The sequence below is a fragment of the Mirounga angustirostris genome, unplaced genomic scaffold, assembly GCF_029215605.1.
Source record: "Mirounga angustirostris isolate CCGP_5_RB_7025 unplaced genomic scaffold, mMirAng1.0.hap1 SCAF_5, whole genome shotgun sequence".
NCBI classification, from domain to species: Eukaryota; Metazoa; Chordata; class Mammalia; order Carnivora; family Phocidae; genus Mirounga; species Mirounga angustirostris.
In genome coordinates this window covers 25,564,832-25,589,809 of record NW_026991713.1, presented here as the reverse complement: position 1 = coordinate 25,589,809, position 24,978 = coordinate 25,564,832, and the positions used below count along the sequence as shown (strand labels likewise).

The 24,978-nt window shown below is 40.2% G+C and overlaps 1 protein-coding gene across 1 annotated transcript in view; it reads right to left on the bottom strand.

Annotated features, from left to right (window-relative positions):
- Nucleotides 1-2,296: 2,296 nt before the first annotated feature.
- NDUFA12 (NADH:ubiquinone oxidoreductase subunit A12) overlaps nt 2,297-24,978 on the bottom strand; it is a 28,718-nt gene continuing 6,036 nt past the window's right edge. The window contains exon 4 of the mRNA XM_045872842.3: nt 2,297-2,575. Coding sequence (XP_045728798.1) covers nt 2,395-2,575 — 181 coding nt within the window. The 3' untranslated portion in view covers nt 2,297-2,394. The remainder of the gene's footprint in view (nt 2,576-24,978) is intronic.

Sequence of the window (24,978 nt, the reverse complement as noted above, 5' to 3'; positions counted from 1 at the left end):
ACACGTGACTACAAACCCTTCAAATAATAACTGGTCTTTTTGGACACGCAGCACAACATCATGGCGACTAGTGTATTTTTTCTTTTCTCTCTTAAAAATTGCTCAATGAACCTTTTTCAGTTTCCTGTTCATAACTATTTGCATGCTTTGGTGTTATTCCCCACGAAGGCTTTTGCTTTCTGAAACTTCAGAATTTGCTGTTCAGGGCCACTGCTATTCAATTTCAGTTCCTATCTCACCTGCTGCAACATTATGAAATCTGATCAGTACTGGTTTACTTCATTACGAACAGCGGAGCTGTTCAGCTCTCACGGTATCTGGATGATCGGGAGACTTACTGAAGTCAGAAACAAGTCTCTCCACAAGAGTCACAATGGAAGCCCACAGGATTTTGGAGCAAGGCCATGACCCCCTTCAGAAAGATTACTGTTTTCCCTTTGAGAAACAACTTCCATTTGCTCTGTACGTTGGAGACAATGGGACACCATGTATGATCTGATCCACCTACTCAAAGTTGACCATTTCCAGTAGAACTATATCACTTCTTAGATGGTAGGAGAGCTTGCCATGAAGGCACTTCTAGTTTGTGGAAGCAGATTTTCCCCCACTCTGTGCCTTTAAGCCACCCTCTTCCCATACCCTGCTGCTACCAATCTGTCCCTTTGCTCTTGTGGAGAGTTGTTGGCTAATTAACTGAGAATGCTGAACCATAAGCCTGGCTTATAGATGTTGAACAATACTCACTAGCAGCTGCAAGTGTATTTCGACCTTCTCCCTCCCCATAAGGATGACACACATTTTCTTTTAACAGGTGAACCTCCAGCATATCTGACCCAGAAAGTATAGCAGCCTGGACAGAACTTCTAATCGCTCGCAAGTCTGATCTATTCCTAATGGCATTAGAAAGCAATTTGGGGGCCCTGACAGAAAAGTTAGTGAAGTGGCAGATGGACAGAGCACAGGCCAGCTTTTAGTGCTTGGTTCTGCTCTTCGTTAATCAATCAGCAAACTGTCCCAACATAGCACAATGCATACAGTATCTCCTGAGGGCACCGAATTTAACTCGATCCAGCTAAGGGAGACTCAGCAGTGAGGCTGTGAGCAAACTTTTGTGTCTTACGATCTGAGAATGTTTCAGAAGAATGTTTGGTGTATTGATTTCTTTAGCTCAATAGTTCACAACCTTGGCTGCAAGTGAATTCATCAGGTGGGGAACAGAGTGGGGAGCTTTAAAAAATACTGGTGCTGGGAGCCTACTCTCAGAGATGCTGATTCAGTAACTTGGACCTCTTTATTAAAAACAAACAAACAAAACACCCCAGGTAACCCTAATGTGTAGTCAATGATATTCTAGCTTCTTCCAGATGTCCCTTAAACCAACAGTCAGTTCTATCTCTTAATTTTCATATAAGAAACCTGAGGTTAGCAAAGTCATATAAATACCCTGAGTTTTACTCAATGTCTTGAGTTGAGATTTGGGAATTGAAGTTCATTTTCTCCTGTAAGTTATCCAGTGCTCTTGAAAGCAACCGTCTGGTTCCATAATCCCAGCATTTTTTCCCCTAACACTGTTAAATTGTCCTATGGTGGCTGCTAACCAGTATCCAAAGGCTGCCTTCTCAGGAGCTCATGGAAACTGGTGACTAAAGGCAATGTAGCCTGATAAGCTGTCTGATCACTGAAGCTGCTAGCTTTCCATCCGGAATACAGAGGCATGTTGCATTACCTTTCACCCACCCAGATACAACCAGTTCCGGAGATCCCACATTTCCCTGAAGGTCTTTTGCCTACAATCCATTCTCTGGAACCAATCTGGATATTAAAGTTCTTTTGTTTGCAAGCAACAACAACAACACAACAACAACAGAAAATCAATGACCCTAATTAGCTTAAGGAAATAAGAATATATTGGAATGGATCCTGGGATAGTTCATGGGTACAAATAAACGGAAAGAGCCGAAATTCAGGAAATAGGAAATGTCTGATAACCTCCTCCTTAGAGAGCTACCATGAAAGCCGTCCAGCTCTGGTAACTCTTAGCCTCTGTGTCCCTCCAGTTGTGCTGCAGATTCCCCTGAGAAAATCCGTTGGCTCAGTTCAGCTTTAGGTCTTCCCCTCTTGATCAACTGTGTGAGGGCAGGTCAGGAAGCATAGACGTGACCACAGTGGCAAGGGGAGGAGCTGTAAACCAGGCACCACCCCAGTAGAAGTCTACTTCGATGACCCATGTTTGTCAGCTTCTATTTTGCAGTTCATGAACGATAAAGGTAGGGCAAAAAGGCACAAAAGACATTGCTTAATCAAACAATTTTAATCAAGTGAATAGTAAGCAGTGAAAGTGCAATTGTATGAAGAGCCCCATATTTCACATGTTCAAACTGTTTTCCAGTATCTTTACTGGTAAGGTGTTGAAGGTGGGACCCACTCTTGAATCTTCTTTCTAGTGGTAGAATAAGGTACATATTGTTCTGGAGTGCCACTCACATTGAACTTATGATTTGTCCAGATGAATTTACGAGCAGTAGGTGGTTTTGTTGTTGGAGGATCATCAGTCATACAGTGAAGCCAACGATGCCTTAAAGAGGAAAAGACAGACAGTTACAAGAGGCAGGGTAGTGTGGTGGGAGGAGGGCTAAGTGGGCAGCTCTGGGGCTACTCTGTGGCTTGAGCTCAAATCTCCCTCACTTACAAGCTCAACTGCTATGCCTTGGCTTTTTCATTTGAGCATCCTGACTTCTGAAGGATGGCATAAGGATTAAGTGCACCTAGAAAAATTCCTGTGCACACTAGGTATTCAACGTTAGCTATTGCTTTTATTGTTACTGTATCGAGGACACTAGCAATTTTAAGATATACATTATTTTATGTGTCTCTACAACAAAAATGCTGCCAATTAACTCATGCTACTATTGATTAAAATATATATCCTACTTGTAGATGTAAGAAGATATTTCAGAACTGATGCATACAGTATTGCTGACAGATGCGAGAGGCTGCTCTGGATATGCTCAGGCAGCTCTGGTGATGAAGCTCTAGCTTAAAACTCAACAAGGCTCCTGCTAAAAAAGAGGTCTCTGCTAGCATCTTAAATTCAAGCTCATGACCGAATGTTAAAGAACATACAATTTGTTATATTAAGAACATTAAATCACAGCCTAAAGTTCACAGGTATTTCAGTTTTGAGTGTTTTGTAAAAAAACAAGTTAATTTTAAAGGAAGCTGGGTACATGGGAGAAGAAAGGGAAGAGGCCAATGATGCAGCTGCTCACGGCAGAGAAAAAAGGCCTAAAGTCCACTGGACAAAGAGGAGAACTGAGCAGGAAGCCACGCTGAGTTTACATGGGACAGGAAGGAGAGAGCATTCATTCCAGATCCCCCAAGGCTGGGAGCTCGCTCACAAGACAGGATGATGTCATGGGAAAAGGGCGTGGGGGGAGGGAACAAGCAGAGAAATGGGGCTCCAAGAAAAAAAAAGGGGGGGGGGACTTCCCAGCTATAGAGAAAAGGGCAAATGGAGGAGGTTTCAGTAAAATAACTAAGACTACAGCTAATGAGAAGTTTATGATGCCATTTAAGTTTAAGAATATTTACGAGCACTAATTGATAGATATAGCTAGGTAATTGGACAAAACCAAGAAGAGAGATGATAAATTATTATTACTTGCCATATTTTGTCTAAAGATGTATCATGACCTGCTACCATAATAAAGAATGAAGACATCTGTACACACTGGGCTGGCGTCTCATATCCTCCAGCGGAAATGGGATTAGTGAAAGTGACCTGGACCAATAAACAGCGACTATGAACAGGAACTCTGAACCTCCAAGATGATGGCGGTGAGACAGGCTCCACTAGCCACTCAAAGGAGGGATTAGTTGTCAAAACCAAGGCTGATACTTCTCAAGGGGCTTTATGTAAGCTTAAGGCACAGTAGAAACATTTAACTTTTACCCTGTTGAGGCAGCTTAAGCAACTAATTTATCTGAATAAAATAACAGAAAAATTATTCGAACACTTGCTGTAAAGACTCTTGAAGGTTAAAATGATATTTAAGGAATCAGAGTCTAAATCTTATATACGTCTGTTCAGTTACTTAAGTGAGGGACTGAGGATCTCATGGAGAAACAGAAAATGCTCAAGAAAACTAAAAATAGGGTGTCTGGGTGGTTCAGTCGGTTAAGCGGCTGCCTTCGGCTCAGGTCATGCTCCCAGGGTCCTGGGATCGAGCCCTGCATCGGGCTCCCTGCTAGGCGGGGAGCCTGCTTCTCCCTCTCCCTCTGCCTGCCTCTCTGCCTACTTGTTCTCTCTCTCTGTCAAATAAATAAATAAAATCTTAAAAAAAAAAAAAAAACTAAAAATATTTTTTACCATGATACATAAAATCTGAAAATGTTTATCCAGCAAGGCCACAGGCAAGAGTAAGGAATGAATAAGCAATAATTTATTGTCATGATGGTAGTATGAAGAGCTATAAGAAACAAGAAAATGTTTATAATCTGGTAGGCTGATGTAACCCTCTGTTGTTGTTATTAAATAAAGGCTAAGTATATCATACCTTCTAGGTTTCCACACCAAAGAGCTTTGGCAAAACAGATTTTCAGCTGGGTCATAAAATTTTTTTTTTAAATTTTTTTATCTTTTAAGTAATCTCTACACCCAAGGTGGGGCTCAAACTTACAACCCTGAGATCAAGAGTCCCATGCTCCACCAAATGGGCCAGCCAAGCACACTCAGCGGGGTCACTTTTATTCCAATAAATTAAAGACGCCAATGGCCTAATGGCCTTGTCTAGAAAACTATGTTGTAGCTGGCACTAAACCCACTTCAATTTTATACCACCATTATTATCCTAAAGGACAAAATATAAAACTGCTTACACTTGATGGTAAAGTCAGTGAGAATACAAGTAAGAAAACGGACAGAAAGGGAAAATGTTATAAATTCAAAAGAGATCAATATTTATAAAGAAAATATATTACATTTTAGGAAATAATGAAAATATATTACATTTTAGAAAAAAACCCAGTATTCAAATACATTGAAGTGTGTCGAAATAACTGAAAACAAAGATATTAAATCACAATTACAACATAACTCAAATGGACATAATTCCCATCAGTGGTTGATCCTATTTTCAGTTGTTTAAGAGGAAGAGTATGCCAAGGAACAGGGAAGGAAGACACTCCCCTTCTTTGAAAATATACTTCACTTTAATAGTCTCTCAGTGTGAGGTTGTCTGCCATTCAAAGTGCAAAATGGAGGGATTTATTTGTGAAGAATAAAATAGCCTAAAAGGAAATTTAAGAAATTAAAATATATGGGATGCCTGGGAGACTCAGTCGGTTAAATGTCTGCCTTCGGCTCAGGTCATGATCCCAGGGTCCTGGGATTGAGCCCCACATCGGGCTCCTTGCTCAGCGGGGAGCCTGCTTCTCCCTCTGCCTGCTGCTCCCCCTGCTTGTTCTTGATCTCTCTCTGACAAATAAATAAATAAAATCTTAAAAAAATTAAAACATATGCCATATAAAATGAATTTTTAAAAATCACTACAAATGAGATGGATGCCTAGGTGGCTCAGTAAGTTGGGCATTTGCCTTTGGCTCAGGTCATGATCCCAGGGTTCTGGGATCGAGTCCCGCATCAAGCTCCTTGCTCAGCGGGAGCCTGCTTTTTCCTCAGCCTGTTGCTCCCCCTGCTTGTGTTCTCTCTCTGACAAATAGATAAATAAAATCTTAAAAAAAAAAAATCACTGCAAATGAAAAGTTTTTAAGATTGGTATTAATATCCCAGATGTATGGGAGGGGGGATTGGTTGGCTCGGTGATGGGTATTAAGGAGGGCACGTACTGCATGGAGCACTGGGGGTTATACAAAAACAATGGATCGTGGATCACTACATCAAAAACTAATGATGTATTGTATGGTGACTAACATAACATAATAAAATTTAAAAAAAAATATCCCAGATGTACAAAGAATTCATACAACTCAACACACAACAATCTGATTAAAAAACAGGAAGAAGGCCTGAATACACATTTCGTCAAAGACATATATAGATGGGGGCGCCTGGGTGGCTCAGTTGGTTAAGTGACTGCCTTCGGCTCAGGTCATGATCCTGGAGTCCCGGGATCAAGTCCCACATCGGGCTCCCTGCTCGGCAGGGAGTCTGCTTCTCCCTCTGATCCTCCTCCCTCTCATGCTCTCTGTCTCTCATTCTCTCTGTCTCAAATAAATAAATAAAAAATCATAAAAAAAAAAAAGATATATATAGATGGTCAGCAGACACATGAAAAGGTGCTCAACATCATTAATCACCAAGGAAATGCAAATCAAAACCACAATGAAGTATCATCTCACATCTGTTAGAATGGCTAGTATCAAAAAGACAAGAAATAATAAGTGTTGGCAAGGATGTGGAGAAAAGAGAACTCTTGTTGCAACTGTTGGTGGGAATGTAAATTTGTGAAGTCACTACAGAAAACAGTATGGAGGTTCCTTGAAAAATTAAAAACAGAAATACCATATCAGGGGCACCTGGGTGGCTCAGTCAGTTAAGTGTCTGCCTTCGACTCAGGTCCTGATTTTGGGGTCCTGGGATTGAGCCCTGCATTGGGCTCCCTGCTCAGCAGGGAGCTTGCTTCTCCCTCTCCCTGTGTTCTCTCCCCCCACCCCTGGTGCTGGTGCTCTCTCTCAAATAAATAAATAAAATCTTAAAAAAAAAAAAAAATACCATATCATCCACTAATACCACTTCTGGGTATTTGCCCAATGAAAACAAAAACACTAATCAAAAAGACATATACAACTATGTGCCTTGCCACATTACTTACAATAGCCAAGATATGGAAGGAACCTAAGCATCCATCAATAAATGAATGGATAAAGACATGCTATATATAAACAATAAACAATGGAATATTACTCAACCATAAAAAAAGGAATGACATCTTGCCATTTGTAACAACATGGATGAATCTAGAATGTATTATGCTAAGGGAAATAAGTCAGAGAAAGACAAGTACCATATAATTTCACTTATGTGTGGAATCCAAAAACAAACAAACAAAAAACAAAACAGAAACAAGACTTATATATACATACAGAGAACAAACTTGTGGTTGCCAATGGGGAGGGAGTGGGGAAAATGGGTGAAACAGGTGAAGGGGATTAAGAGGTACACACTTCTAGTTATAAAATAAGTCACAGGGATGTAAAATACAGCATAGGGAATATAATCAATAAGAATGTAATAACCTTGTATGATCACATGGGTGTGCTGAGCATTTCATAATGTATATAATGTCAAGTCACTATGTTGCACACCTGAAACTAATGTAATATTATATGTCAGCTATGCTTCAATTAAAAATAAATAAAAATAAAAATCTTTGGGGCACCTGGGTGGCCCAGTTGGTTAAGTGTCTGCCTTTGGCTGAGGTTATGATCTCAGGGTCCTGGGATCAAGCCCCATGCTGGGCTCAGCACTTAGCAGAGTCTGCTTGAGATTCTTTCCCTCTCCTACTCCCTCCCTTTCTGCTTCTCCCTCTGCTCATGCTTGCTCTGTCAAATAAATAAGATCTTTTTAAAAAGGCACCAGCGGATGGAGAACAGCTTCAGAAGAAAATAATGGATGATTTGAATGAAAATACTCATTTCCCAGAAAGTCCAGAACTACTCCACCAAGAAACTGTTAGATAGAAGCACAGTCCAGGAAAAGGAGAAGAAGAAAGGGCTGGAGCAGTTGAATGCATGAATGGAACAGGAATCGAAAGATAAAGTCAGCCAATTAGTATCAATGGCTGAAAACCTGCTAAGGACCATTCCCTTGCCTTATCTCCTTAGAGATCACACTTGGATCACGTGAACTGGGAAACTGAGCACAAGAGTGAAGCAGAAAATGGCAATGACCTTGTCTATCGAACAGAAGTTGATCTGAAACGTATCACTGATGATGCTGATTTCAATGGATCCTTTCAAAGTTCTGAAGAGGAAAATCCAGAAATAACCAGAAAATTGTGGGAAGAAAAGCAAACTAATGAAGAGCTTACAGGACAAACAAGGCTCCAAACTGAGGAAGCATCTTTGCAGTTGAAAATTCACAGCTTGAAAGTGAGATTCAGCAGCTGAAGCTCCAAATTACATTAAGAACATGTCATGCAACTTCAGGGAAAATTATCTGAGGAGGAAATACACTGCTTAGAAATAAAGAAGAAACTTCCCAACATGTGTAGAAACATGAACTCCACATATCAGATTCACAACCTCTACAAGAAGATTGTGGAACGCATGGGCAAAGAACTGGAGAAAAACATTTCCTACTATAGAAAGGAGATCCTCTTCCATGAGAAAAGAGCCCAAGAAAGCTGTATGGCAGTTGTATTGATGGACAGAAAACTCAAGAAGCTAAGAAAAGAAAATGATCACAACAGGCCAACAGTTGGCCAGCGTGAAGTCCAACTTCGACCCTTCCCCAAGTGGTCCTTTTACTCTTGTTGCTCCACCTGCAGCCCACAGAGGCCCAGAAGTGTCAGGGGATCCCTTGGACCATCAGTCCTTCCAGGAAGGAGGGTCATGCTCTGAGGCCCACGATCTGGAGTCACCTGCAGGTCTGTCTCAGCTCACAGCAGCCAGGTCCTGAACACCTACAACCATGGCACATCTGTACGTGTTTTCTTCTTTAAAGTGATTTTTGATTTATCTCTTTTTGGTTTAGCTACTGTTATTTAATTAGAGCTACAACTGCTCCTATTTCAAATAGAAAGAGCATTATAATTTTAGAATAGTATTTTTCAAATCAAGATTCACTTAATTAAAAAAATGTTATTAATAACAAAGAAAGTTTAATTTTCCCTTTCAGAAAATTCCCAGAAATAAAATCTTACTAAATAACAGTAACAAAAATCTAGGCAGTTTTGAATCTTTCTTCTCCTTGGATAATATACATTATTAATTTTGGGAATCTAGGCTGGCTTCTGACCATAATGTTCATGTTTCAGATGTTTTCTTTCTTTCTTTTTTTTTTTAAGATTTTACTTATTTATTTGAGAGAGAGAGAGTGAGCATGAGCAGGGGGAGAGAGAAAGGCAGAAGCAGACTCTCTGCTGAGCAGGGAGCCTGATGTGGGGCTTGATCCCAGGCCCCTGGGATCATGACCTGAGCCAAAGGCAGACGCTTAACCGACTGAGTCACCCAGGCGCCCCTCAGATGTTTTCACTTAACATCACTAGGCATAGAAATTCCAAAGATTTTTTTTTCAGTTTTTCAAAAAATGGATATGAGGGGCATGTGGCTGACTTAGTCGTGGAGCATACAACTCTTTATCTCGGGGTTGTCAGCTCAAGCCCCATGTTGGGTAGAGAGGTTACTTAAAAAATAAATAAAAATTATTTTTAAAAAGTATATGAAAGACTAAAGAAAAATGTGATTGTTTTTTGAGGTAAAAATATACACCACACTAAAATGATTACTCTTTCCCACTTTAGTTTATGAAACATACTCACACACAACATTCAGTCACTTATTTAATACTAGCGTAGGTACTTCCTATTTTAAAACTGAGCAAACAGAATTGAAATGACTTTCCCAAGATACCACAGCACATATGCTACAAAGCTAAGGCTTGGACACAATTTCCCAATGAATGAAAAGAACCTTTTGGTCAAGAAACTTAAATTATAGGGGCGCCTGGGTGGCTCAGTCATTGGGCATCTGCCTTCCGCTCGGGTCGTGGTCCCGAGGTCCTGGGATCAGACCCCGCATCGGGCTCCCTGCTCCGCGGGAAGCCTGCTTCTCCCTCTCCCACTCCCCCTGCTTGTGTTCCCTCTCTAGCTGTGTCTCTCTCTGTCAAATAAATAAATAAAATCTTTAAAAAAGAGTTCATTACAAGACAATCAACTCAGGGACGCCTGGGTGGCTCAGTCGGTTGGGGTTGGACGGCTGCCTTCAGCTCAGGTCATGATACTAAGGTCCTGGGATCGAGTTCCACATCGGGCTCCTTGCTCATCGGGGAGCCTGCTTCTCCCTCTGCCTGCTGCTCCCCCTGCTTGTGTTCTCTCTCTCTGATTAAAACAACAACAACAAAAAAAGACAATTCAAATCTCGCTGGCTCAGTAACTGTTATTTTTAATTAAATGCAACATGAATCAAAGTCCTAACAGGGTTTGACAATTATAATTCTAAGGATCAGCTGAAAGTCTACCCAAGAAAATTTTGAAAACTCACAACAATCAGGAAAGGCTGACATTACCAGACCTTAAAGTCCCAAACATGAGACTGGTATAAAAACTAGTTAAAAAAAAAAAAGTACAATAATACTAGAAAAAAATTCCCCAAACAGACTAAAGTATATATAAGATAAGCCTGGCATATCAAATTATTGCAGAAACTAAATATTTCTCAACAAATTATGCTAGGATGATTAATTTTGTTGGGGAAAAAAACAGTTAGATTTCCTAAACCATATATCAAAATAGATTCCAGACAGATTAATAATGCTCAGATAAAATGTGAGTGAATATATTCATAAGATATAGTGATATTTATAAAATGTGAAGCACCATTTCTAAGATTAACATTAAAAGCAAAGAGCCATAAAGAAAAAAAAAAGGTGTAATTCTATTACACAGAAACTGAAATGTCTGTCTTAAAACTCTGCAAACAAGATTAAAGGATAAGGTTTTGGCTCAGGTCATGATCTCAGGGTATATATTCTCTCTCTCAATATACAAACAAACAAACAAATAGTTAAAAAAAAAAAAAGAAGTTGTTTCAGGAAAGAGAACTGTGACTTGGACCACAGTAATAGTGATAGAGGTCATGATCAGATGTGGGACCTACTCGGAAATTAAGCACAAAGAACCTGCTGATAGACCGGACATCACGAAGACTTGTGAGGATGACCCTTAAGTTTCTGGCTTGGCTAAACATGAGTCATCCAAGAGCTTAGAAACATTCTGCTTGATAGGTCTGTTCATCTATCTACATTGGACATTTGAAGATATTGAAAAAAAAATACTACATTTATAAATGTGACCTAAAATGTTGAAAGGAATGTAATTAACTAAACTTGCAAATGGAGACAATTGTTCAGGAGATTTTAATCCTTTCCATTAGAATTTATCAGACATTCATTAAACAAGAGAAAATAGTTATTCTTTATTTTTATGCAAAAATGTTCAATCTACTAATCTTGTTATCCTATTTATAAACTGGACCTCAAGGCTTAAGAACAACTAGGTTTTAAAAATTGCAGCTGTAATTCTTTTAGATTTTATTTATGTATTTGTTAGCGAGGGAGAGAGAGAGAGCACACACACAAACAGGGGGAGAAGCAGGCAGAGGGGAAGCAATCTCCCTGCTGAGGAAGAAGCCCGATGCAGGACTCGATCCCAGGACTCTGGGATCATGATCTGATCCAAAGGCAGACATTTAACCGACTGAGCCTGGTTCCTGCAGCTGTTAACTCTTAATAGAGAACAATCTGATGATTGTTCTCCCCCAGAGGGAGGTGTGGGGGGGATGGGCACAACAGGTGATGGGGATTAAGGCGTGCACTTGTGATGAGCACCAGGTGATGTATGCAGTGTTGAAGCACTATATTATACACCTGAAACTAATATAACACTGCATGTTAACCAACTGGAACTAAAACAAAAAGTAAAAAAGAATTGTGATATAAAAATTGCAGCTGTACTAAACAGCATATTAATATTAAACCCAAATTTCCATTAATCCTTTATACACCAAAAGCCTCTCAGACACTAAAAACCTCAAACTGACAAGTAGAATATTTAGTGAAATGGGGGAAAGTCTGTGACTTATTGAGAAGAGGGGGATATCAAACAAAATATTATATGTAATAAAGATATATATAACATACACAGATCTATGTATAGTTATTTATAATCACAAATCTTCTTCTAAAGAGGGTATGATTAATAAATTACAATCTGTTCTCCACACTGTGATCCTCTCAAAATATTCCTTCCCTATTCAAAAGTAGACCCTCAAGTATTCATTCAATGAATGAATGAAATATTTACAGTGCTTGTTTCTGGGCCAAGGAATTAGTTTTTTTTTTTTTTTTTTAAGATTTTATTCATTTATTTGAGAGAGAGAGAGAGAGCACGAGCAGGGGGGGAAGGGTGGAGGGAAAAGAAGCAGACTCCCCGCTAAGGAGGGAGCCCAATGTCAATCCCATGATCCTGGGATCATGACCTGAGTTGAAGGCAGACGCTTAACCAACTAAGCCACATAAGAGCCCAAGGAATTAGAATTTTTGTTTCTACCTCATATATTTCTGAATTTTCCAGGTTTTCTATAACAATTGTACATTTTTATAATTAGAAAAAAATGAACAGTGATTGTACTGTTTTAATAACATGGAAAATTGCTTATAATACTAAGAGGTAAAAAAAAAAAACCTTGTATGATTATGAACTACTACATAAAAAATTATTTAAAAGGACTAAAGGAAATAAGCCAAATGTTGACAGCGGTTATCTCTTAGGGGGCTTTATAGATTATCCCTGCTCCCTGCCAGATTCTTTCAACTTTTCTGATCTCTCACATTTTTTTATAAGATTTTTTTAAAATTTATTTATTTGAGAGAGAGAGAGGGAGAGAGCACAAGCAGGGGGAACAGCAAAGGCAGAGGGAGAAGCAGACTCCCCGTTGAGCAGGGAGCCCAGTATGGGGCTCCTGGGATCATGACCTGAGCCGAAGGTAGACGTTTAACTGACTGAGCCACCCAGGCGTCCCTCTCACATTTTTTTAAGTAGGTTCCATGCCCAGTGTGGAGCCCAACACGGGGCTTGAACCCACAACCCTAAGATCAAGACCCAAGTGGAGATCAAGAGTCAGACGCTCAACCAACTGAGCAACCCAGATCAGGCGTCCCTGATCTCTCACATCCTTTTTTAAAAATTAATTAATTAATTTGCGAGACGAGAGAGAGAGAGAGAGAGAGAGAGGCGCATGCAGGCAGTGGGAGGGGCAGATGGAGAGGGAGATAATCCTCAAGCAGACTTGTGTGGAGCCAGGGGCTCCATCCCACACCCTGAGACCATGACCTGAGCCAAAATTAAGAGTCAGACGCTCAACCAACTGACCCACCCAGGTGCCCCATGATCTCTCATAATCTTAAGAACAAATTCCATTTAGATTCAATGAAGTTCATATTGCCAAGTCAAATGACACTTCTCTATCCTTATCCTATGTAATCTCTCAGCAACAATCGATACGGCTAGCCTGTTTTGTTGAAATGCTATTCTCTCACCTTCCTACGTTGCTAGCTACTTCTCATTCGTCTTTGCTAGCTTGACCTCTGTCCTAAACTCCAGATTTATATACTGGCTGTTCACTTGACATATTTACTCTCTGACAGGTATCTCAACTTCCTACTACATCCAAAAAAGGCTTCCGATTGCAATCCTCCACTCCCCATCCTACCCTTCTCCCAGTATTCCCATCTCAATGAATGGTACTACCATCTACCCAACCTCTCAAGCTCAAAACCTCTGAAGCATCCTTGATTCCTACCACCCCCGAGCAATCCCAACTCGCAACCTGCTTTTCTACAAAGGCATCTACAACATCAGATGCTAACTGAAAAAAAGCTGACCACAAGGAAAAGGAATTCTCACAAGAGCAAAACATTTAATTTCACCACGGCCCTGGAAAAAATCTTCAACACCAAAATTATTTTCTGTTAAAAAAGGGAGATTTTCAACATATGCTATTATTTTTAAAAGAATGGATTTATGTATTAGTTCAGTAATTTAACCATTAATCTTAGTAAGAAAAACAACATACAAGGAGATACTGGCTGTACTATACTGAGGGAGAAAAGACGTTACTTAGTGTAGAAATGAACATAAGGTGCCACCAAGTGGGAAAAAAGTATATACACGGTAGAGCAAAATCTAGGCAAGCCCTATTTGTTGGTTTTAACTTGATTTAAAGGATTTCAGGGTATAACACATCAAACCACAAAAAAGCATCTTTGTTTCTCCTGATATAAGTAGAAACAGTAATTTTATATTATTATGCATAAAAGAGCCCAAACTTTCCACCAATTTACTCTCAACCTTTTGTCTTGTCAAATTTCATGTAGATACTAGTTACTTACTTGGTTTATTGGTCACTAATTCTATGCAAAAGCTAACTTCCATAAAAATGAAAATAAAGACTTTTATGCATTACTATGTAGATGGCAGCAATTAGCTCATTTAAAACAAAGATAAAATTAAGGACAATCAGAAGTGGTATAAAACAGTATTTGTAATCTACTGAAATACTTTGAGTATTCTGTTCAGTCAAGTTAAGCTAATATAAACTGAAAAAGAAATTAAAATCTCACTGCTGATTCTATAAGAGAATAGAACTTCGCTAAGAGAATGAAAGTACTATAAAAAGGAAGATAACAGACACTAAGTTAGAGTACAGTATTAGTCTACCAGCTAGTATTCATTGAGTTACTATAAACTCCAAGATAGCAAGGATCATATATTTTGCTTATCACTGTGAATGTATAAATCCATCAGTGCCTGACACTTTATTAATAAAGATTTTTTGAAGAAGTGATTTGTAAGCTGAGTACTGTGCTAGGTTCTAGGCACTGTTTTTTATTTTCAGGGTGCATGTAGCTCTACTGCCCACTCGGACATTCGCACCAGCACACACCCCTTGTATCTACTGGTAGCCCTAGCAGCCTTCCTGGCTTCTGACAGTCAAAGAAATGAAGGCCTTGCAATGAGATAAATGAAATGAACTCATTTTCCCACAAGATTTCTCTTTTTCCCCCCCTCAGAAGATTTCTAATGTTCCCACAAGATTAGGGAACGTTATGTGAACTACAGAAGTTTATTAAAGAAATTCCCTGATTCTATGAAAAACACTTGACACTTTTTTTAAGAGTGAGAGAGGGGTGGGGAGAGGGAGAGACAAAGAGAATCGCAGGCTCCACGCCCAGCATGGAGCCCGATGTGGAGCTCAGTCTCACAGCCCTGAGATCATGACCCGAGCTGAAATCGAGAGTTGGACATTTAACCCACGGAGCCACCAGGCGTCCCAACACTTGACACTTCAGAAGGGAATCCTTCTCTAGGTGAGATTATGCAGCTACTGAACGGATTCATACACTAGCACAGGGCATCCCTGGCACCGGGCGACTCAGAGAGACAAGAGGACAGAGCACAGCTTGCCAGCTGGGCAACATCCGGCGTCCCTCTCACTGGGAGACTTCGCAGTAGTTCTCGAAGGCGGCAGCTGCTCACCCAGCCATCCAGGACCGATTCTTCTTCTTATTTTTTTGGCTCCCTAGGTGACAAAGCACAGGCTCAAAGAAGATGAGAGCCGTATTAGGTGCAGGAGCTACCCTGACGTAAAGGCTTCATGCTCCACAAAAGCTAACATCTCCAGTGACAACTCCACAGCACAGCTTCTGGATTCCCATTCTCACAAAGGACATACCAGTGCTGAGAGCAGCAGTCTCAGGGAAGCCCAAACATAGCTAACTCACCAGGCATTTCTAATTCCTCTCATCAGATGCAATTTACCAATCAAGGATCAATTGTATTAGCAACATACAGTAGTTCCCGCTCATCTGCAGTTTTAAGACCCCCAGTGCATGGCTGAAACTGTAGATAGTATTAAACCTTACATATACTATGTTTTTTCCTATACATACATGCCTGTGATAAAGGTTAATTTATAAATTAGGCATGGTAAGAGACTAACAATAACTAATAGTAATATAGAACAATTAGAATATGTTATAATAAGTTGTGTGACTGTAGTCCCCCTGCCCCCTGTCTCTCGAAATACTATTGTACTGTTCTCAATGAGGTGAGATGATAAAATGCCTACATGATGAGATGAATGACACAGGCACTGTGATGCAGTGTTGGGCTACTATCAACCTTCTGACTGCACATCAGGAGGATCATGTGCTTCCAAACCATGGTTGACCAGGGTGACTGAAACCATGGAAAGCAAAACCGTGGATAAGAAGGGACAACTGTAGTTGATACAATCTAAGCTGGTTTCTAGGGTAACAAAGCTAGGCATTTAACCAAAGATCAGATTCACTTAATCCTTTATCCACAATTCACGAAGTTGAATTGTATAGTACACTAGGTAAAATTACAATGAAGTCCTATCTCCATCATAAACATTCCATCTTGACCTAAAGACCAGTGTTTATCTGTCTACCCAACATCCCTAGTTGGTTGTCTAACAGGCACCTCATACCTACACAGACAAAGTAGAATTCTTGATTATCTCTTCCAGTTCTGCTTTCCCCATCCTACCCTGTCTTCCTCATCTCAATAAATATACCAACAGTAGTTCAGGTCAAAAATTTTGAAGTTACCCTTGACTCTCTTCTCTTTCAAAATTTAATCCATCAGCAAATCCTGTCTTACTTCAAAATCTATCCCTGTGGTAGGCAGCCTCTAAGATGGCTTCCATGATCATAGACTCTTGGTATGCACCTCCTTGTGTAACCTCTGTGAGATAATAGAAAATGTATATACTGGTCTCTGCACCCAGCTCCTGGCACAAAGCTCCTAAAACTCTCATAATTTCCTAGTGGTAACACTAGGAGCACCTACAGTTTTAATATTTGTCTTTGACTCTGATCCTGACACAGAGCTCGTAAAACCCTATAAATTCCTAAGTAGTAAGAGCAGTAAGAGCGTCTCTTGCTCTAACAAGGTGACTCTGGGTAGACTCCTGGATGGTCCTGGATGAGGTTTGTCACCAAAACGACCAAGCCATGATCAAAAGCTTGGGATTTTCGGCCTCACCCCCTAACTTCCTGACCGAGCTATAGCTGACTGGTCAGATGCACAGGTGATAACCAGGGCTGGTGAGGGGCATCTGAACAAGAGGCAGAGGAACGCAGTCTTGTGCGAAGTGAACCTTACCTGTGGGATCTGATGCTAGCTACCTACCTCCAGGGTCGACAGCGTCAAAAATGGGTTAAACCGTAGGACACCCAGCTGGTGTCAGAGACTTACTTGCTGTGGGGTAAAAATCTCTACACATTTGGTGACCAGAAGTGTCAGAAGTGAAGAGTTTTGTGCAACTAGTAAAGAAGACTCACAAGAGAAACACACAGTAGGGAAGAACGGGATTTTACCTTACTAAGGAAGGAAAAGACTGAAGTTTTTTTTCCCCTTTCATCCTCTCTCCATGAGTACAAGCTGCATTTACTGACTCACTTCTAATAACTCAAATACAAGTTAAGTGTAGAATGTCACTTCTGAGATTAGGTTTTAGAAAGGCTATGGCCTAATGTATACTGTGTTAACTACACTTCAATTAAAAAAAAAAAAAAAGAGAGAGGAGCACCTGGGTAGCTCAGTCAGTTGAGCATCTAGTTCTTGGTTTCAGCTCAGGTCATGACCTCAGGGTCCTGGGATCAAGTTCTGCATGGGGCTCTGCGTTCAGTAGGGAGTCTGCTTGAGGATTCTCTCCCTCTTCCTCTGCCCCTCCCTCTGCTCTCTCTAAAATAAATAAATCGAAAAGAAAAGAAAACTACTCACACACAGAAGGCTGTGGCTTCCATCTCAGGTGATCTCTTTACTTGCTCTCAGGAAGCCATATCCAGAGATGGCCTTGTGGAGGGGCCCACAGGAGTGATCGCAGAAGCAAATCTTGGAGGTCTGCCTACAGCCTGTGAATGAATTTGGCCATGGATCTTTCCCAAATCAAACCGTGAGGTGACTGCAGCCCCAAATGGTATCTTGAGTGTAGTCTGAAAGGTCCTAAACCAGAGGCATCTAGCTAAGTTGCACTCAATTCCTTACCCACAGAAATTGTGAGATACTGTTTATTGTTTTAAGCTAAATTTGGGATAATCTGTTATATAGTAATGGATAACTAATACCCCAAAAACTCACAACCTACATTACTAGCACCTTAGTCCAGCCTCCAACATCTCCTGCCCAGACAACTACATACAACAGCTTCCTAAGTGATTAGTCTGTTTCCATACTGCCCCTTTCCTCATTCTTCACAGCAATGACAGAGCTGCTTTAAAAATGTAAATCATAGGCAGTAATCTCTTGGACATCGCCCTTAGCAACATATTTATGGACATGTCCCTTCAGACAAGCGAAACAAAAGCAAAACTAAACTACTGGGACTACACCAAAATGAAAAGCTTTTGCACAGCAAATGAAACCATCAAGAAAACAAAAAGGCAACCTAGAGAATGGGAGAATATATTTGCAAATGATATATCCAATAAGGGATTAATATCCAAAATATATAAAAAATTTATTATAGAGCTCAACACCGAAAGACCCCAAATGATCTGATTTTAAAATGGGCAGGGGCACCTGGGTGGCTCAGTCAGTTAAGTGACTGCCTTTGGCTTAGGACCTATCTCAGAGTCCTGGGATTGAGCCCCATGTTGGGCTCCCGGTTTGGCAGGGAGTCTGCTTCTCCCTCTTCCCCTGCTCATGCTCTCTTTCTCTCAAATAAATAAAATCTTTAAAAAAAAAAAAAAGGGGGGCAGAGAGGGCGCCTAGGTGGCTCAGTCGGTAAAGCGTCTGCCTTCAGCTCAGGTCATGAGCCCCGCGTCAGGCTCCCTGCTCATCGGGGGGTCTGCTTCTCCCCCTGCCCCTCCCCCCGGATTGTGATCTCTCTCTTTCTCACAAATAAATAAGTCTTTAAAAAAAAAATGGGCAGAGGACCTGAACTGATATTTTTCCAAAGACATAGAGATGGTAAACAAATACATGAAAAGATGCCCAACATCACTAATCATCAGGGAAATGCAAATCAAAACCACAATGAGATATCACCTTATAGCTGTCAGAATAGCAACAAAAAGATGAGAAATAACAAGTGTTGGTGAGGATGTGGAGAAAAAGGAATGCTTGTGCACTGTTGGTGGGAATGAAATTGGTGCAACTACAGCGAAAAACAGTATGGAGGTTCCTCAAAAAATTAAAAATAGAATTACCATATGATCCAGTAATTCCACTACTGGGTATTTACCCAAAGAAAATGAAAACACTAATTCAAAAAAATAAATGCACCCCTATGTTAATTGTAGCATTATTTAAAATAGACAAGACATGGAAGCAACTTAAGTGCCTACCCATAGATGAATGGATAAAGAAGATGTGGTATACATATACAGTGGAGTAGTAGCCATAAAAAAGAATGTGATCTTACCATCTGTGACAACATGGATGGACTAGAGGGTATTGTGCTAAGCAAAGTCAGTCAGACTGAGACAACAAATACCATGTGATTTCACGTATAACAAACATACAAAACATATAAAAAACAAAACAAAAAAATAAAAAGCAGAAACAGACCCATAAATACAGAAAACAAACCAAATTGATGGTTGCCAGAGGAGAGGGAGACAGGGTGATAAGCAAAATAGGTGGAGTGGGTAAATAAATAAATAAAACAAGTATAGTAATGAATTATAACCCATTATTAAAAGCGGAGTTCATAATGACATAAATAAATGAGCAGACTGTTAAGTTTGATGAGTAATATATATAACTCATATAACTTCAAAGTACATGTACACAAAATGCTAATTAATTGCAAAGGGAAAACTTCAGAAAGGAAAAACCTGGCAGAGCCACCAAAACTTTAGAAAGGAAAAACTACCCTGAATTATTCAAGTGAGAGAACTTATCACTAATGGGACAAATCAAAATAGGGTGCCACATAATAGAATGCAACAAGAACATGATACGGCTTCTGTGATAGTCCTGCTCAGGACACAAAGCCTGAATTTAGTCATGAGACTAGACTGACGGACCCACACCGAAGGACTTTCTACAACATATCCGGCCTATAATCTTCAAAAGCACAAAGATCATGAAAATCAAGGAAAAGCTAAGGAACAAATCTAGAGTGAGACTAGAGAGAAATGAGATCCATATGAAATGCACAATTATATCCTCTGGCTATAAAAGACCTTGTTGGCAAAGTGATGAAAATGGAATGGGGTCTGAAGATTAGACCGTAGTGGTATACCACTGTTAATTTTCTGCCTTTGATGGGTAAACTGTGGTTACACAGAATATCCTTGTTTGTAGGAATCACACACTTGAGTATTCAGGTCATCCCTTTGGCAACCTACTTTGAAATGATTCAGATACTTGTAACTTCTCAGAAAGTTTAGGACTGTTCCCAATTTTAAAAAATTGTAAAACAGATCACATCCTACTTTACCTTCCAGTGACTTTCAAAGAAACTTAGAAAAAAGGCCAAAAAACCATGGCTCACCACATCTACATGATCTAGGCTCTAGCTATTTCTCCTACTTCATTACCTAAAATCTTCCTTTCACTCATTCCACTCCAGCCAAACTGGCCATATTGCTGCTCTTTGAATACAAGCAAATAAATCTCAACACACAGGCTTTTGCCCTGTGGCTCCTACTGCCTGGACCTCTTCCCCCCCTTTCTCTGGCTTGCTCCCTCCCCTCTTCAAATGTTAGTTCCTCAAAGACGTCTTCCCTAACCTCCAAATAAAACAGCCACCGGACCTTCCCATTACTCTTTATCTATTTATGAATGCCAGCTTCATGTTATCTTCCTTGCATTTATCATTGCCTAAAACAGAGAACACATTTGTTTTTCTGCCTTCCCCGCAATGAGAGCAAGAACTTTGTTGTATTACTGTCGTATTCCCAGTGCCTACAACAGTTCTTGGCACCTGGTAGGCATGCAATAAATAGTTATTTGAATGAGTAACGATGATAAATTGTGTTATTCACTAATTTAAATGTAAGATAATACCAGACTCTAATTAAAGATGATCAACCCAACTTCAAATTTTTTCATGGATCAAAGGTAAGAATCCACAAATTTAGAATTCCACAGTGTATTACACTCAGCAAAAGGGGGTCTGAGAAACAAACAGCTAAACTTGTCCAACCGTACTTCTCCCTACATCATAAGACTTTAAGCTTCCCTTACAAACAAGGGTCATCAAAGATACTCAGCCCTTAGGAGGATCCTCTCCACAAAGAGATTCAGCTTTATATCCTCAACTGCCCTCAGGCTCCTGCTGGAGTGATGTTTTTTCTACAGCTTTGAACCTCCTTTTTCGTGTGATCTCAGATCATATAAAAGAACTTGCTTGGCTGATTTTAGTACTTTTATCTTTTCATATTTTTTACTACTTTATCATTTTAAATGTGTTTCATCACATAATTTAAATCAGTTCCCCCTTGCCCCCACCGCACAGTCTCCCAAAATACAGACCATGAGCACTGATGTAAAGATGAGTGCTTTGAAGGAGACAGATTTCAATCCATCTGAGATCTGAACAAGACAGCCCACAGGCCTTCTGCATCCTCCCAGGACTAACCCCGCCCCCAAAACAATCAACTAATAAACAAATAACTAGGACACCTTACCTCCTAAAACCAAATTCCACTTTGAGACCTGGGACTCCAATAGTGCCTCTGACATATAAAATGTCCCCTGAGAGAAAGGAGATAGCTCTTAACCTAAAATCACAGTTCCTCAGACCTTAAAAGAACCATAGGCTATTACTGCCCATTAAAAAGAGCACAGGGGTGCCTGGGTGGCTCGCTTGGTTAAGTGTCCGACTCTTAACTTTGGCTCAGGTCATGATCTCAGTCATGGTACAGAGCCCCACAATGAGCTCCACACTCAGCATGGAGTCTGCTTGAGCCTCTCTCCTTCTCCCTCTGCCCCTCCCCCCCACTCATGTGTGCATGTTTGTTTTTTTCTCTCTCTCTCTAAAATAAATAAATCTTTTTTTTTATTTGCTTCCAATCCAGGGAGAGTATATATATATATTTTAAAGATTTTATTTATTTACTTGTAACAGAGAGAGAGAGCACAAGCAGGGGAAGCAGCAGAGGGAGAAGTAGTCTCCCTGCTGAGCAAGGAGCCTGATGAGGGACTCAATCCCAGAACCCTGGGATCAAGACCTAAGCCGAAGGCAGACACTTAACCGACTGAGCCACCGAGGCATCCCTAAATAAATAATCTTAAAAAACACATAAAAAGAGCACAAAATGCAGCCTCAAATGTAACATCACTGCTGCTTTCTCATGTTAAGAGCCTCTGAGTTTTATTATAAAGACATAATCCAATACAGGCATACCTCGGAGAAATCGCAGGTTTGGTTCCAGACTAACACAATAAAGCAAATATTGCAATAAAGCAAGTCAAATGAGTTTTTTTGGCTTTCCAGTACATGCAAGTTATGTTTATACTACACTATAGTCTTTTACGTGTGCAATAGCAATATGTCTAAAAAAAAAAAAAACCAACATGCCTTGATTTAAAAATACTTTATTGCTAAAAATACTAACCATCATCTGAGCTTTTAGGGAGGGTTTTTTTTTTTTTTTTTTTTTAAGCTTTTAGGGAGTTTTAATCTTTTTGCTGTGGAGGGTCTTGCCTTGAGGTTGACGGCTGCTGAATGACCAGGGTGGTAGGGTGGCTGTGACAATTTCTTAAAATTGCAATGAAGTCTGTCACACTGATTGACTCTTCTTTTCATGAACAATTTCTCTGTAACATGCAATGCTGTTTGACAGCACTTACCCAGAGTAAAACTTCTTTCAAAATTGTGGAGTCAATCCTCTCAAACCTGCCACCGCTTTATCAACTAAGTTTATGTGATATTCTAAATCCTTTGTTGTCATTTCAACGATCTTCACAGCATCTCCACCAGGAGTAAATTCCTTATCAAGAAACTACTTTATTTGTTCATCCATAAGAAGCACAGGAGGAAAGAGGCATAAGAAGAAGTGTTTGGGATGATAGAAATATCCTGTATCTTCATTTGGGCAGTGATTACACAGGAATGTTTATTGTCAGAAGTCATTAAAGGCACATTTGAAATTAGTTCATTTATTGTTTGTAATTTATGCCTTAATAAATTGATTTTAAAACTTATAAATAATTCATCTGGAAAAAGAGAAAAAAGGAACTCATCTGTTCAAGTTTAATCATGAGATTGCAGTAATTCAGTCACATCTTTAGGTTCAGCTTCTAATTCTAGTTCTGTTGCTATTTCTACATTTACGTCCATAGTTACTTTATCCACTCAAGTCTTGAACCCTCAAAACCATCCATGATCAATAAGTTGGAATCAACTTCTTCCAAACTCCTGTTGATATTTTGAACTCTTCCCATGAAAAAACAAATGTTTTTAATGGCATCTAGAATGGTGAATCCTTTCGAGGTTTTCTTTTTTCTCTTTAAAGATTTTATTTATTTGACAAAGAGAGACACAGCGAGAGAGGGAACACAAGCAGGGGGAGTGGGAGAGGGAGAAGCAGGCTTCCCGCCGAGCAGGGAGCCTGATGCGGGGCTCAATCCCAGGACGCTGGGATCACGAGCTGAGCCGAAGGCAGACTCTTAATGACTGAGCCACCCTAGGCGCCCCTTAGAAGGTTTTCAATCTACTTTGCCCAGATCCATCAGAGGAATCACTACCTATGGCAGCTCTAGCCTTATGCAATGTATTTCTTAAAAGAAACCTGAAAATCAAAATCACTCCTTGATCTGTGGGCTAGAGAATAGATGCTGTGTTAGCAGGCATGAAACAACATGAATCTCATTGTCCATCTCCACCAGACCTCCTGGGTGACCAGGTACATTGTCAGTAAGCAGCAATATTTTGAAAGGAATCTTTTTTTCTGAGCGGTAGGTCTCAAAAGTGGGCTTAAAATATTTAGTAAACCATGTTGCAAACATATGTGCTGTCATCCAGGCTTTGTTCTTCTACTGATAGAGCACAGGTAGATTTATCTTAATTCTTAAGGGCCATGGGATTTTCTGAACAGTGAATAAATACAGGCTTCAGCTGAAAATCACCAGCTGCATTAGCCCCTAATAAAAGAGCCAGCCCATCCTTTGAAGCTTCAAAGCCAGGCATTAACTTCTCTCTAGCTATGAAAGTCCTCAATGACATCTTCTCCCAATAGAAGGCTGTTCCGTGTACACTGAAAATCTGTTGTTTAGTGTAGCCACCTTCACTAATTACCTTAGCTAGATCTTCTGGAGAACTTGCTGCTTCACTTTGCACTTTTATGTTATGGAGATGGTTTCTTTACTTAAATTTCATGAACCAAACTCTGCTAGCTTCACTTTTCTTGGGCAGCTTCCTCACCTCTCTCAGCCTTCATAGAACTGGAGAGAGTTAGGGCTTTGCTCTGGTTTAAGCTCTGGCTTAGGCAATGTTGTGGTTCCAGAACACTAAAACTTTCTCCATATCAGCAATAAGGCTATTTCACTTTCTTAAAATTCTTGTGTTCACTGGAGTAGCACTTTTAATTTCCTTCAAGAACTTTTCCTTTGCGGGGCACCTGGGTGGCTCAGTCGGTTAAGCGTCTGCCTTCAGCTCAGGTCATGATCCCACGGTCCTGGGATCCAGCCCTGCATCGGACTCCTTGCTCAGCAGGAAGTCTGCTTTCCTCCTTCTCCCTCTGCCTGCCGTTCCCACTGCTTGTGCTCTCTCTCTCTAATGGATGGATAAAATCTTAAAAAAAAAAAAAAAAAGAAAAGAACTTTTCCTTTGTATTCACAGCCTAGCTAACTGATGCAAGAGGCCTAGCTTTCAGCTTATCTTGGCTTTCGACATGCCTTCCTCACCAAGCTTTATCATTTTCAGCTCCTGATTTAAAGTGATAGACGTGCAACTCTTCCTTTCACTTGAACACTCAGAGGCCTTTGGTGGGTTATTAATTGGCTTAATTTCAATATTGTGTCTCACGGAATAGGGAGGCCTGAGGACAGGAAGACAGGGGAGTGGCCAGTTGGTGGAGCAGTCAGAACATACGCAACATTTATTAAGTTTACCGTCTTATATGGGTGCAGTGCATGGCACCACAAAACGATCACAATAGTAATATCAAAGATCACTTGATTATGGGTCACCATAACAAATATAGTAACAATGAAAAAACTTGAATCTTGTGAGAATTGGGGTGTGTGGGTGGCT